General features: G+C 37.4%; 1 protein-coding gene across 8 annotated transcripts in view; it reads left to right on the top strand.

The window, feature by feature from the left end:
- Positions 1–14,758, top strand: part of EZH2 (enhancer of zeste 2 polycomb repressive complex 2 subunit) — an 80,379-nt gene that overhangs the window by 29,779 nt on the left and 35,842 nt on the right. For all 8 annotated transcript variants that reach the window (XM_080666054.1, XM_080666053.1, XM_080666052.1 and 5 more), the window contains exon 4: positions 12,159–12,275. In XM_080666054.1, the coding sequence (XP_080522180.1) occupies positions 12,159–12,275 (117 nt within the window). The remainder of the gene's footprint in view (positions 1–12,158; positions 12,276–14,758) is intronic.

Here is a 14,758-nt window from a genome sequence, read left to right as displayed (position 1 = left end):
AATTTCAGTGCATTCTGGTTTTGCTGTTGAAATGTTGGTTGGTTATTGAGAGGAAGTCACTGACTTCAGGATGTCTTTTTATTGCCATTTCTTTTTCATATGTAACTGTTAATGGCTGCCTTAGGTAACACTAATATCTGTAACAGAGCTCTAGTGCTTGATATGCTTTCATTGTTATTACAGAGATTTATAGATTTTTATAAAACTATCGATTAAAAAATCTTTTAAATTAAATACTCTTTAATGTCCTCGTCAGATCACTATTTAGAGCAAGGCTTTCTGACTCAGTTGTCTTTTTTCCCCTCATCAATATGAATTAGCCATGCTGTAAGAAATGTCTCCTTTTCGTTCATATTCATATTCATAGACTAAGAAAGTTTTTTTACATTTTGTTTAAATTCTAAGGCTCTTTCTAATAAGAATTTTAAATTCAGTGTTGAGAACTTGGAATTTCATTTTCTAAGATAGCATTTCTCAATGAAGGAATGTTAATTACTGTAAGAAATTCTATTTTTAAAGGAAGGTAATAAATCTGTGGTAGATTTTATGATTCAGTAACAGGAAAGCAAGCAGTAATAAGGTGAAAGAAAATGCAGAAGCTTAAACAGTATAGAACCAATCAGTTGGGTTTTTGTTAAAGCATTTCTGTTTAAGAACCTGTTTTATATAGGAAGACTCGTACGATATGGAATGCTATCTGAATGGACCTCAAGCAGAAAGAGGGAAGAAAGTGATTTGGAACTTAGATTACCCCACGTAGTAGATGATTGTTTACCTGAGCATCTATCTGCAGAAATTTTTAAGACATGCAATACCTGAACAGTCAGAGGCACTGTCCTCTTTTCCCTTAAATTGTCATATAAAAAAATGACAACAGTTAACACAACAATAGCCGTCTGGTGTGAATCAATCAAAAGTATACTTTTTTTTTTCAGATTTGCAAAAATGTATTTCTTGGTGTGGCATGGAATTTTAGTAATTTATGTGTGCTGTGAGATGAAAAAGGTTGAAAACGCTGATCTAAACAATGGAATTTGTTCTAAAGTATGTTTCAATGAGTAGCCATTTTTAACATTTTTTAAAAATTGATTTTAGAGAGAGGAAGGGATAAAGAGAACTATCGATCAGCTGCCTCCTGCATGCCCCCTACTGGGGATCAAGACCGTGATCTGGGCATGTTCCCTGACTGGTAATTGAACCTGTGACCGTTTGGTGCATGGGATGAGCTCAACCAACTGAACCATACCAGCCAGGGCAATGAGTAGCCATTTTAAATATAATATTGTGATAATCAAGTACTACTTGGCTATTGTATGAGACCTGTGAATATGACACACTGGCTTCGAAAACTTGTCGGCAATGTCACAGCAGCCCAGTGTGTGCTATAGACACGACCTCTGATGGTGTGGTAATCTCAGTGGTGACACCTGACTTGGGATGGTTCTTAGCCATTTATGCATTTTGTCAGGTGGCTACTCTCTAAAGCTCAGACCTGCAGTTGTCTGAATATGTATGATATGCTACTAACCCTCTCACCATCTGGGACAGGTCAGGGCCTGTACATGTTGGAGGTGATGGCTTATTAATGTACGAAGAGTAAAAGGGATTTTTTTCTGTGCCAGTCAGACCGTTCTTGAGGGGTTTCTAAGTATAATTCTTGTGAAAGTTTTGTCTGGTGACCTTTTGGAAATTTTGAGGTGAAGTTAATCCTAATTTTTTTTCCTCCCTGGAAGAATAAATCTTATAAATTTGGAGAAATAAAGTAGAAACACGTGCAATACTTAATTTTGCCACCCACTACAAATCTCAAAATGCTATCAAAAGCCCAATTAACATTAACAATAAAAGTTATCAGCAATAATGATCTCTGGTACTATACAAGGTACTGTGCACATGTTATTTCATTTAATCTTCATGATGGTTGTATTATGCCTTCTTTCTTCCCCAGATGAGGAAACTGAGCCTTAGAAGAGCTAAGTCAGTTTGCTTGCTCTAATGATCTGATGTGGCCCCAGAAGAGTACACTTTCTCAGACACTTTAAAAAATTGATAAAATCTGGCCGGTGTGGTTCATCAACCTGTGAACCAGGAGGTCAGGCTTCGATTCCCAGTCAGTGTACATGCCCATATTCTAGGCTTGATCCCCAGTAGGGGGTGTGTAGGAGGCAGCCAATCGATGATGTTTCTCTCATCGATGCTTCTATCTCTCTATTCTTCTCACTTCTCTCTAAAAATCAATAAAAACATTTTTAAAAATTAGTGAAGTCCATTATTTATGTATAACTTCAGTTGCTCATAATATAGTTTTTGGTATTAAACTTACGAATACAATATATTTAAGTGAATATTTACTAATTGAAAATTTATTTTAAATTTATCAAATGGAGATAAACAACATTGCATGTAATGATATTGTGAGTTTATGTGAGAAATTGTGAGAAGAAACTAACATTAAAAAAAAATTGTTTTCTAAACTTAGTACCCCATGCCCATTGAGAAATACAATTTCCACAGAATAGGAAGGGAAAAGGAGGGAAGTAATCCCAGCCTCAGGAATTCAATTTCTTGTTGCATGGAACTCTGGCCTGGCCAGGCGCTGGTGTTCTAGCTGCTCTTGATAATTGATCTGCTTTAAATGATGTATCTTTTACTACTCCCATCCGCACCCACTTTCAAACCATCACCCCTAACTTTTGGAAACTGAAGGTTTATATAGTTTGTGATAAGCTTTTTGGTGTTATCACAATAAGTAAAATCTTAAGGGCTGTAAAGAATTTAATCACCTTACTTTTCAGATGAGAATATAACCATTATGTTTTTTTTTTAAGTTTGAGCCTTTCCAGCTACATAATGATTTCTTTTATATGCTCTAAAAATTGGAGTCTGAAGTAGGTTAGAAACAGGTTAAAAAAGAAATTAGCCTGTTTTGCAGACTTTCTTAGTAGTAGGGTTGGTGGGATTATGGACTGCAGTGTTGATCCAAACACCTAGGGCTGTGGCTTTTACCGTTTGAAAGTGCTTTTGTAACATTATTTTAATGAACTGCTCATCTTTATAAAGCTGATCCTTTGTAATCCTGTCTTCAGTTTAAATTCTTTGCAGCATGATGATGATCTAATGACAATTTACAGTTTTTTTTATGTGTCTTCTACTTTCTTCTCTTTGTACTGGAGATACTCTCAGTTTTACTAGTAAAGTGACTGATTTTATTGAGGCTATTGTAGTAAAGTCTGGCAAGTTTACTTTCTGATCTAATGAAGTGACTGCTGTAGATGCTGACTTCAGATCAGGGAACTCTGCAATTGAACCTAGAGACCCATCTGTAGTATATTGTTTTCTTGATGTGCTTTTAAGATACTTTTTGGTACCTGTTTTTTGGTGTTGAGGTTACAGAACCTTCAGTGGTGTTACCTGTAGAATTTTAATACAGGATATGTGTCTATTTTTGTATTTCTATTAAAAAATATTTTGACTCCTTGAAGACAGACTATAATAAATATTTTATACTTATTTCCTTTGTTCTTTGGTTGATCTTTTAAGGGCCTTAAAAATGTCATTACCTACAAGCCAAGGGATGTATGCTTTAGTGTCATAATGTGTAGCTGTGGCTGTTCATCGAACGTTGTTTCCAGGTGATTTTCCTCTTTTGTCTCCTGAAGTCTGTATTATGGTAGTTATATTCTTCAGTGTGTCTGTTTTTCCAGTTTTCATGAAGAAGCTGGCTTTAGAATTACTCTTGTAGTTCTTACTAGAGCATTTCTTTTTGTCCATTTCTTAAAACCACAAGGCACTTTCCCCTTCATTGATTCTTTATATCAAGCTTTTATTACCTATACAGATTATGACTGAAAGATGCTTGCTCAGATGATGTCTATCTTCTGGGCAAGTGGTATGATTGGTTTTGTAATTTTAAAAATCCTACCAATATGCATTTTTATATATTCTAGGAGGATTCTGTGTCTTGTTTACTAATGAAAAGAGTGAGAATTGTTTATGTATGTTGAAACATAGGGCTTCTTCAAAATGCTTAATATACAAGCAGCACCAGAAAGGCCTCCTAGTCCTCATATTCGTGAAGAATAAAATGTCTTTACTTTTCAATATATACAGGTTTGCTCTTCCTAGTGATATCTGAAATGATTTAAAGAATATATTTTTATTGATTTCAGAGAAGAAGGGAGGGGAGAGAGAGATAGAAACATCAATAATGAGAGAGAATCATTGATTGGCTGCCTCCTGCATGCTCCCCACTGGGAATCTAGTCTGAAAACCAGGCATGTGCCCTGACCAGGAAAGGAACTGTGATCTCCTGGTTCATAGGTTGATGCTTAACCACTGAGCAACACAGACTGGGCTGAAATGATTTTAAGTTCATCACCTATCATTTGATTTTTGTAAATTTTTTTTTTTGAGAGACTTCTATCAAAATAGCACAGAAAGTGTAAGTTCTTTCATGTTTGCAATTTGGACTTAATTTTGTTGAAGGAGAAGAAAAACTTTTTTTTGGTTTGTTTTTGTTAATCCTCACCTGAAGATATTTTCCTTTTTTAAGAGAGGGTGGAAGGGAGGGATGGTGGGGAGAGAGACAGAGACATCAGTGTGAGAGACACTGATCAGTTGTCTCCTACACAGCCCCCACCAGGGCCACGGATTGAACCTGTAACCCAGGTATGTGTCCTTGACTGGGTATCGAACCTGAAACTCTTTTGTGCCGGTCAGAGCTGATGGCATTATTTATTAACTTGGTAATGCACTATCCTAGGTTAATTGTAAATAAATTTAGTTGCTGTTTACAAAGAAAAAATAATATGTTAGTGTACGCAATGTATAATACTTAAATACAGTCTTACTTAAATAGTCTTAACTTTCAACACACTAACATGCTTTCTTTCCTTTGTAAATTGCAGGATTACGGGACCAATAGGTCTAGAGTCTCCTGAGTCCTTTGAGCAGATATGGGAAGGAGTGAGGTCACTTTTCTTATGACTTAGAAATAAACGGATGGCTCTCCCAAGTGTCTGCTTTGACTTTCAGTCCGAACATACCCATCCTTTCCTGGTTTCTGAAGGAGCTGGTTTCTAGGTTGCTTTCTGTTACTGTTTGCTTCTCTTACCATTTGTTGGTATTTGGAGAATTTTCTTGTTAACTCTGCCGATACTTCCATGTAGCTTTTAGAATCATGCAGCCTTCGCTTACTTTCTGGCTTTCTTATGGCTGAAATAGATGGAGCATTCTTAAATGACCATTAAGGAGGTGTTCCTTTTCTTTTGAAAGGAAACTAATCTATTAAAAGCATTTTATGCTTTTCCAAAGGGTCTTTTAACAAAAAAGGAAGGTCACTTATAATGTTTGAGTTTATATTTTAAATTTAAGATTAGATATCTTAAGTTTAAAGAGTGGACTCTTAAAAATGTCTGGTTTATTTTGTGCAACTAATACACAAGCATAAGTTGCACTTAATTTGTTGTTTTTCTCCTAGAATCTGTATATATAATTTGTGTTTAAAGATCACTGGTAAATTGTTACAAAGATCGTCTTTTTCCAAAATGCAAAACGAAATTTTGTTAGGTATTTTTTAAAAAAATATATCTTTTTATTGATTTCAGAGAGGAAGGGAAAAGGATAGAGCGAGAAACAAACTGGTTAGGGCTTGTCAGGTATTTTAAAGGCAAACAGAACAAGCCAAAACCAAAAGAAATGCTTGTCTAGTCAATAAGTTAAAAAATGCTTATTGCTCTGAAGAAATAAACTTTTACTAGACCTAGAAATCTGTCACAATTTAGTTTGATAATGTAGTAAATTCACTGCTTAGAATTGTTTTCTCTTACTAGATTTTATAAAAGAATATCACTTGTAACATTTTGGGAGGTTTGGCAGATTTCATGAACTACCTTAGTAACTGGTGTGGCAGTTTTATACCAGCTAATGGGTCTATCTGTTGAGTCAATTAAATTCTTATTTTTCATCTTTCCAATTAAAAGGTCATTGCAAAATGATAATTGTAAAAATTCAGATAACATAGAAATATGTCAAGTAAGGCAAAGTCCCTGTAGTCCAATCCCTGTGACTTATGTTCTTTGAGTTCTTCTGTATCTGATAACATGTTAGTAATAATGATAATATGTATTTTATTTTGAAAAGTTACTCCCAGAGAAAACGTGCCTGTCATTTGGGGCCATCACTTTACAGCCCCTGTCCAGTCTTCAGTCTCTTTAAGATGCCTAGTGTTGGATACTATGGATAAACCATAATTAATTGCCCTATTCTTAATTGATGGGCATTTAGTTTTTATATTTTACTTTTGTAGTTAGTGTTTCAGTGAATATCCTTCATATGTATCTTTAGATCTTTTGATTAATTTTGTAGGAAAAGTTCCTAGAAATAGAATAAGTAGGTCAAGAGAATATGCATATTTAAAATTTTAATAGAGATTACCAAATTGCCCCCCCAAAGTTTCACCTTTACATTCTTACCAGCCATTTATGGAAGTGTCTGTTTATGTTCCCAACATCAGATGTTAGCATCTTTTAAATATTTGTCAGTGTGATAGCTAAAAAGTTATTACAGTTCCTTTGCCTTTATTTCATTCTTCAGTGTGGTTGAGTATCTGTTGTTTATGTTTCTTTTATGAATTAGCCTACAGTATTATGGTCTTGGATCTTTTGAAATTAGGTTGGATTTTTTTTTCTTAAGATTTTAAGGACTTCTTATATATTACAAATAATAGTGTTTAATCATCTGTTTTGTAGGCCCTCCCCTCCCCGTGTTTTGATTTTATCTCTGGTATAATTTGGTTATGCAGAAGTTTTAAATGTTTATGTAGTTAAATTAGAATTTCTTCTTTTGATTTCTTTCTTTCTTAAAGGCTTAGAACATCTTTTTTCCACTTCAAAATTATAAATTATCTGTCTATCTTTATTTTTAGTTTTGTTTTCATTTTTACATTTTATTATCATTTAACGCAGGGGTCCTCAAACTACGGCCCACGGGCCACATGCGGCCTGCCGAGGACATTTATCTGGCCTGCGGGTGCCACTGCCTGTCCTGCTTAGCAGCTCACTCGTCCCGGGCCCGCAGTGCGCATAGGAATTTGTTCATAGTTTTTTTTGTGTTTTTTTTTTTTTTTTTAAATTATAGTCCGGCCCTCCAACCTTTAGAGGGACAGTGAACTAGCCCCCTGTTTAAAAAGTTTGAGGACCCCTGATTTAACCCATCAGGAATTTCCTTTGGCATAGTGAGTGGGGATTTGATTTAAAAATTTTTTTCTATTTAGCTTTATAGTTGTTTCAACACTATTTACTGAATAACCAGTGAGTGATTATAGAGCAGTTATAAATCTGTTTTACAAATTGCATCCTGATTGGTGGTCACCTGAGCAGGTTTTACCACTTGAGTAAGGACTTGGTGCTGTTTCCCATGGGACTCTGGCTGGCTGACAATCTTGCTTCTCTTGAACTGGGGCCTCTACTGCTCTATAGTGTTCAACCCCATGCTCACTCATGGAAGCAAGACTTCACAGGGATTGTGTTGCCACAGCTTATGGAAACCAAGGACTTGTATAATACTCTTTTACTGTTTCTTAGTTTTTGTGGGTTTCTTGTTTGTTTGTTTTTCCATGAGGGAAATGGTCTTATTTTCTACTCACAGGACTGTTATTGGGTTAGGTACTTGAGTTTGCATGTAATGGATAAACATGGCTCTGTTACTTGCTTCATGTTTTTTGTTGAGTGTTTTTGTAGTTTTATCAACTTACGTCCTGTGACTATTCTGTTTCTGATCTCCAGTATTTTAAAAAACTGCAGATTATGAGGAGGTGATTTACTCCAATAGCCTCCTTCAGACCCAGATTCCATTGGGTTTTAACAGTTAATATATTCACTAGGTGTATATATTTATGATCTCTTTCATTCAGGATCAGGTGTCTGAAGTTAGGATGCAGAAAAGAGCTTTAAGTGTCTAAACTTCCCGAGTTTGTATTCCAAATGTTATGTGTTCTATGTTAAATGCTACATGTGGCTTCCCCTCTCACCCCCCAGAAGTGTAAGAACTGACACTTATAGGACATCTATCATGCTTATGTGAACTTGGGGGCAAGAGTCTTATGCTGCAGGGTAGAGGTTGTCTCCCCAGCCAGATGGCTCTGCAACACAAATATTTAATAACAAAATAGAAATAATTTACAGGCTGGAGTGAACCACTCCTTAATTCCTTAGCTCCAACAGCTTTTAATTAGTTGTTTGTATTAAATGGATCCATGTCGATCAGGATTTTTTCTTTGCATTTTTATTTCTGACACTCTCCTGCTGGAGTCACTCATCTCCATGATTCATCTTCTCCTAATCACCCTCCTAACCTGGTTATGAATCACTTACTATCGAGCCTATCTTAACTTTATCCAAACTTGATATTTACCTCATTATAGTTTTTCCTTCAGCACTTCTTTCATGTAAAGCAGTCTGAAATTAAGTTCCATACACAAGCATTTCACCACAAGGGCTAGCGAATTTCAAATGTGTGTGTGTTATCTTCACTCTGATTGTGAAGAAAATGGATAGTTTCAGAAACCATGCTCAGTTTTTCTCTAGAGTTGGATGGCAGCTGATGCTTCCTCCTGACCTGTTCTTTCCTGCACCTTAGATGTGAGGTGATTCCTTATTGTTTTACTTGGAAAATCTAAAAGATAATAGACAATATCAACAGTTCATTGTATATCTGGTGTGAATCAAATGGACCAACCAGTATCCAAGAATATTTTTTAACTTGGCTAACTGACTATATTTCTTCCCCTATTAACTGGAAGTCGAATTTAACCCTTCTGATGTTAAAGATTGTTCAGAGACTGGATGGCTATGGCCATTGTGTTTTGGGATGTCTCACTGTAAGATGGGGAGTCATCTACCTCATAGGGTAGTGGTGAGTTTTAAAGAAGTTAACTTGGTAAAGTCTCTAGCACAGTGCTTGGCACATAGTAGGGTGTGTTAATTTCTTTCCCTTCCCTGCAGGCCATTCACCTGCTCTTCCCTCTACGATTTTCCATAACACAGTTTTTACTTGGAACCAGCCTTCTGCCAAGAGTCTCAGTTTGGTTGTGTACTCCTACAACTCCTATTTTTGGCTTGACTTCCCTCTCCAGCTCCCAGTGGTCCAGCCACACAGTCGCCTATTGTACCAGCTGGTTGATGTAAGTCTATCCATCCTCAGAGGAACCTGGTTACTTACCAGTAAGCTGTGTTTCTCTGAAAATGTAGCATCCTTGATAATTAATGTATTTCCTCTTCCTTTATCATTGATGATGAATCATTTTTGATAACTTCCTTGTGTGATCCTCAAGTTGGAACTAGAATTAGAGAATTCAATTTGTTGACATAGGTGGTCTCCTAGTGAGCTCCTGAGTCTAGGACACATGACTCTTGATCAGGTAAAATGCTGTGGAGATTCATGAGGTCAAAATCCTTTTGAGAACTCTGATAGGAGGCTTAAGTATATAGCTGTCAAGGATGATACATTTTCAAAGAAAAATAGTTACTGATAAGTAAGTGGGATTTTTGAGTAATTTTCCTGTAAGTCAATAAATACAAATTCCCAAACTTGTTTTTTAACTAACAAATGCTTTTGCATTTGAATATTATTTCATAAATGAAAGGAATATGGTTATTAGTTAAGGTTGGTAGTTAAAGAATGGGATAGGTTTCTGGAGATAGTATGTAGATAATGAGGTGATATAGACTTTTAGTTTTCTAAACAGATGCTCTCTTATCTTTAAAGAGAAATTCGAAGTTGAAATATCCATTAGAGAGAATCAGCAAGTGCATTCCAGAAACATTTTTTGAGTGCTTACTCTTTTTGGAGACACTGTGCTGAGTATCAGTGTGAGACAGAGAGGTAAAGCCACACTCTGCCTTCCCCGCTCTGCCCTCAGAGAGCTCGGCGACTCTCTTATGACTTGTATTGTATTGAGATGATGGCTCATGGGAGTATGACAGGTGTGGAGGTAGTACTGAATACTTAGCCTTTGCTGTCTTATTTCTGTGCTTTTGTCAGTTCTTTCTGTTCATGAGGAAACTTAGCTGACCTCATTCAGTAGACCCAGGGCATTTTCTACATGGCCAGCGTAAATAGATGAAGCAGAGCCAACGAACATCTCTCCCACTTAGTAGTTGAATAGAATATTCGTCTGTCTAACCTTAAGTGTGGCCTTGGATTTAGATGTGAAAGCAGGCAAATAAGTCAGAGTTGGAGAGGCAACCCTCCCCTGTAACACCCCTCCATTCTTCCTCCCCACCCCCACCCGCCAGGCTTTCAGGGTGCTAATCTTCAGAATTAAAATCACAATTACCCCTGCCAAGTATAGAATAAAAATAAAAAACTAATTATTTTGCAAGAAATGAAAATTATTCTGTACTTAAATTCACTGGACAGTGTATAACACTTGCCCCAAAGTTACTGGGTTAAGTAGTCCTACTTAGGAAGGAAGGGAGACTTGGTAGTGACAGGAATAAGAGGAGGGTGCGGGGGGAGGAGAAGGCAGTGTAGCACCCACTGCATGCTGTAACAGTGATGAAGCTCTTGGGTGCTGGAATCTTTCATTTTAGCTTGTTAATTTACTGCCTTTCTGACGAAGCCAGTTATTTAACGTCTCTGAACCTCAGTGTCCTCATTTGTGAAGTTGTGAAGGTAAAGGCCGAGATGAAAGTGGTTAAGATAATGTCTATAAAGCACTTAGCACAGTGCCTGCAACATAGTACGTGCTCAATAAATGTTGACTACTGTTATTATTGGATTATTGGACGGATGGATGAAGAATTGTATCAGAGACTAAAGAGTGGAATGGGAAGGATTGCGGGTTTTGTAGTACTAGTAAACTATTCATACCTTATTTATTTGAGCTATGAGCTTTCTAGTATTATTATCTTTATCTTTGCCCTTTTGGAAAGCAAATTCATGGATTAATCACTGTCACAGTTCTTCCTGGGACCTTTCAGTCCTAGGCTGACGCTCTATCCACTAAGGCATGCTCTATTTTTTATTGATTATAGAATATGAATGTGTGTCCAGAGTATTTTTGAGAAGGCTCTGGAGACCTGATAATTGGGTAAAGGTACTCTAAGAGAAGTTGGATTTCTTAGGATGGAAAGTGCTGTGGTTGGGCATAGATTATTATCACATTTCATAGAATCAAAGATGCAAACTTTTTAACATTTTAACATCTGAAATCATCATGCACTTTAGAAATGTTGTGATAAGAAAGCATTATGTTATAATTTAACTGGAACATTTTCTTAGTGATACAGAAGATACTAAAATGGATGTCATCGTGGATTGGATGAAATACCAATTTCAGGGAATATTGGCACTTAACTATTATAGATATTTGGTATCATGGCAATATGTGCAGGGGCTCCAGAGTCAGACTTTCTGGGTTTCAATTCTAGCCCTATCTGTGTGACTTTGAGCCAGTTATTTATCCTTTCTTTACCTTCCTTTTCTCACCTGTAAAATGAAGATTAAGGACAGTCCCCATCTTACAATATTGTAATGAGGACTAAATATGATCAGACATGTAATGTGTGTAATATAGTGCCTAGCACATACGAAGTTAATAACATAGCTATTATTATTAATAGTTTAGAGATTATACTTTGCAGAGTTGATATGAATCCATTTAGTTGTGATTGAAACTCAGATCTAGTACCCTTTAATGTTTGTGTATCACCTGATAATTCAGCAAATGACACCTGTGCTTTTTAAAAGGGAAGATAAAGATAAGAGGTTAACAAGTTTCTATATTCTTATTAAGATTTAAGTGGCATATTTGGTATCTATATTATTATTCCATGTGGTTGAGGTGTGGAAGAAATTTTGAGCAGTTAATAGAAAACTAATATAAATACAGTTTTTGATCGGTAAGTATCAGAAGGGGTGGAGGGCTTTAAAAATTTGTAAAATGTGAAGCTTTTTTCCCTCCACCCCAAGTAAAAGAGAAGGAGAGAATCCTTCTTGGTTTTTATGAACTTTACTGTCTTAGGTAAAGACAGTAACTTAAAAAATTTAAAATTTCCTTTTAAAATTATGTAAAATGGTAGCATCCCTTTATAATACGATTGCTATAGCTTCAGGTTGTCTTATTCTTATGAGTCATTTTATTTTTTCTGTTCTAGTGTTCGGTGACCAGTGACTTGGATTTTCCAACACAAGTCATCCCATTAAAGACTCTGAATGCAGTTGCCTCAGTACCCATAATGTACTCTTGGTCTCCTCTACAGCAGAATTTCATGGTATGTAAATAATATATCTTCTGCTAATTTTATAATCACTATTTTAAATAAATAGCATAGATGACTTTCTCATCAAGGTGAGGCAAGATAATATGAGTAAAAATGCTGTGAAAATGGCAGCACTCAGAATGATGTTTTTTAACCAATACTTTCCAATGTTGCTCTTTTTCTGCACCTTTCTAGTTAAAATATTCTTCAGAGAAAAAGTGTTAAGCAAAAACAATACCTGGGATTAAAAACAGTTCAAAGATGAAGTCTGTAGTTCTTAGCTTGAAGAGGTCATTCTGACTGTGAGGTTTTGTTAATTGAGAACTTATTTAAAACAATTTTAGGCAGTATGTTATTAAATGATAATGTACACTATGGAATATTCTCAGAGCTTATAAAAAACACAGTCATGTTTCCACAGATAACATTGGCCCAATAGTGTTTGTAATGAAATGCTAGTACAGTCAAACTTCAGTTCCCGAATGTCTGCCATCTTAAACAATTCAGTTCTCGACCAAGTTGTTCACCAAAAAATGTCTTGGTTTTGTTGGTTCTCTACCTGACAAGCCTTTCATGCTGATACATCAGCATGACAAAAAGCATCTCTCAGGCCACAAAGCCTCGCATTGTTAACATCTCAGGAAATTGTGCTGTGAATATTTTTTGTTTGTGTTATTTCTTTTGTTGCTGGTGAAATGTACTATTAGCACAATTTTAAAACATAAAGAGTCTGGCCTGTGGGGCTTCGCTGTTGAGTGTCAACCTATGTACCAGGAGGTCACTGATTCAATTCCTGATCAGGGCACATGCATGGGTGTGGGCTTACTCCCAGGTAGGGGGTATGCAGGAGGCAAATGGTTGATGTTTGTCTCTAATCAATGCTTCCATTTTTCTCTCAAAATTAATAAACACACACACACACACACACACACACGTATATATGTTTAGAATTTTTAAAAAAAATAAACCTTTATTGTTGAGACTAGTGGCCCAGTGCACGAAATTCCTGCGGGGAGGGGGGGGTGGTTTGTCCCTCAGCCCGGCCTGCATCCTCTCCAATCTGGGACCTCTCGGGGGATGTCCAGCTACTGGTTTAGGCCCGATCCCACATCGGGCCTAAACCAGCAGTTGACATCCCTCTCGCAATCCGGGACTGCTGGCTCCTAACCACTCGCCTGCCGGCCTGCTTGCCCCCAACTCCCCCCCCCCCCCCCCCCACCCCCCTGCTGGCCTTCTCACCCCCAACTGCCCCCCCTTGCCGGCCTGCTCGCCACCAACTGGCCCCCCTCCCGCTGGCCTGATCACCTCCAACTGCCCTCCCCTCCTGGCCTGATCACCCCTAACCTCCTCTGGCCTCAGCCCCGCCACCATGGCTTGGTCCAGAAGGACGTCCGGAAGGTCTCCCAGAAGGTCTCCCAGTCTAATTAGCATATTACCCTTTTATTAATATAGATTATTATAGATGTCCCTCTTCCCCTCCATTTAATGCCCCCCTCCACCCAGTTCCCACCCCACCCCTATTGTCTATGTTCACAGGTAATGCATATGAGGTCCTTGGTTAATCTCTTCCCACCTGCCCCCTCTCATCCCACTCTCCCCCCGCTAGATTCGTCAGCCTGTTCCATGTTTCCATGCCTCTCATTCTATTTTATTCATCAATTATTCTGTTCATCAGATTTCTTTGTTTATTTTGATTTTTATATTCAATTATTGATAGACATGATTTTATTTTGCCATTTTATTGTTCATATTTTTGTTCTTCCTTTTCTTTTTCCTTTTCTTGAATACCCTTCAACATTTCATGTACTACTGGTTTGGTGCTGATGAACTCCTTTAAGCTTTTTCTTATCTGTGAAGCTCTTTATCTGACCTTCAATTCTAAATGATAGCTTTGCTGGGTAGAATAATCTTGGTTGTAAATCCTTGCTATTCATCACTTTGTGTATTTTTTTTTTTAAATATATTTTATTGATTTTTTACAGAGAGGAAGGAAGAGGGGTAGATAGTTAGAAACATTGATGAGAGAGAAACATCGATCAGCTGCCTCTTGCACACCTCCTACTGGGGATGTGCCCGCAACCAAGGTACATGCCCTTGACTGGAATCGAACCCGGGACCCTTCAGTCCGCAGGCCGACGCTCTATCCATTGAGCCAAACCGGTTTTGGCACTTTGTGTATTTCTTGCCACTCCCTTCTGGCTTGCAAAGTTTCGGTTGAGAAATCAGCTGACAGTCATATGGGCGCTCCCTTGTAGGTAACTAACTGCTTTTCTCTTGCTGCTTTTAAGATTCTCTCTTTGCCCTAGCTGGTTTGGCTCAGTGGATAAAGCATCGGCCTGCGGACTGAATGGTCCCAGGTTTGATTCCGGTCAAGGGCATGTACCTTGGTTGCGGGCACATCCCCAGTAGGAGGTGTGCAGGAGGCAGCTGATCGATGTTTCTGACTCTCTATCCCTCTACCTTCCTCTCTGTAAAAAATCAATAATATATATATA

This window comes from Plecotus auritus (genome assembly GCF_963455305.1).
Source record: "Plecotus auritus genome assembly, chromosome: 4".
Taxonomy (NCBI): domain Eukaryota; kingdom Metazoa; phylum Chordata; class Mammalia; order Chiroptera; family Vespertilionidae; genus Plecotus; species Plecotus auritus.
This window is presented reverse-complemented; position numbering and strand designations above follow the sequence as displayed.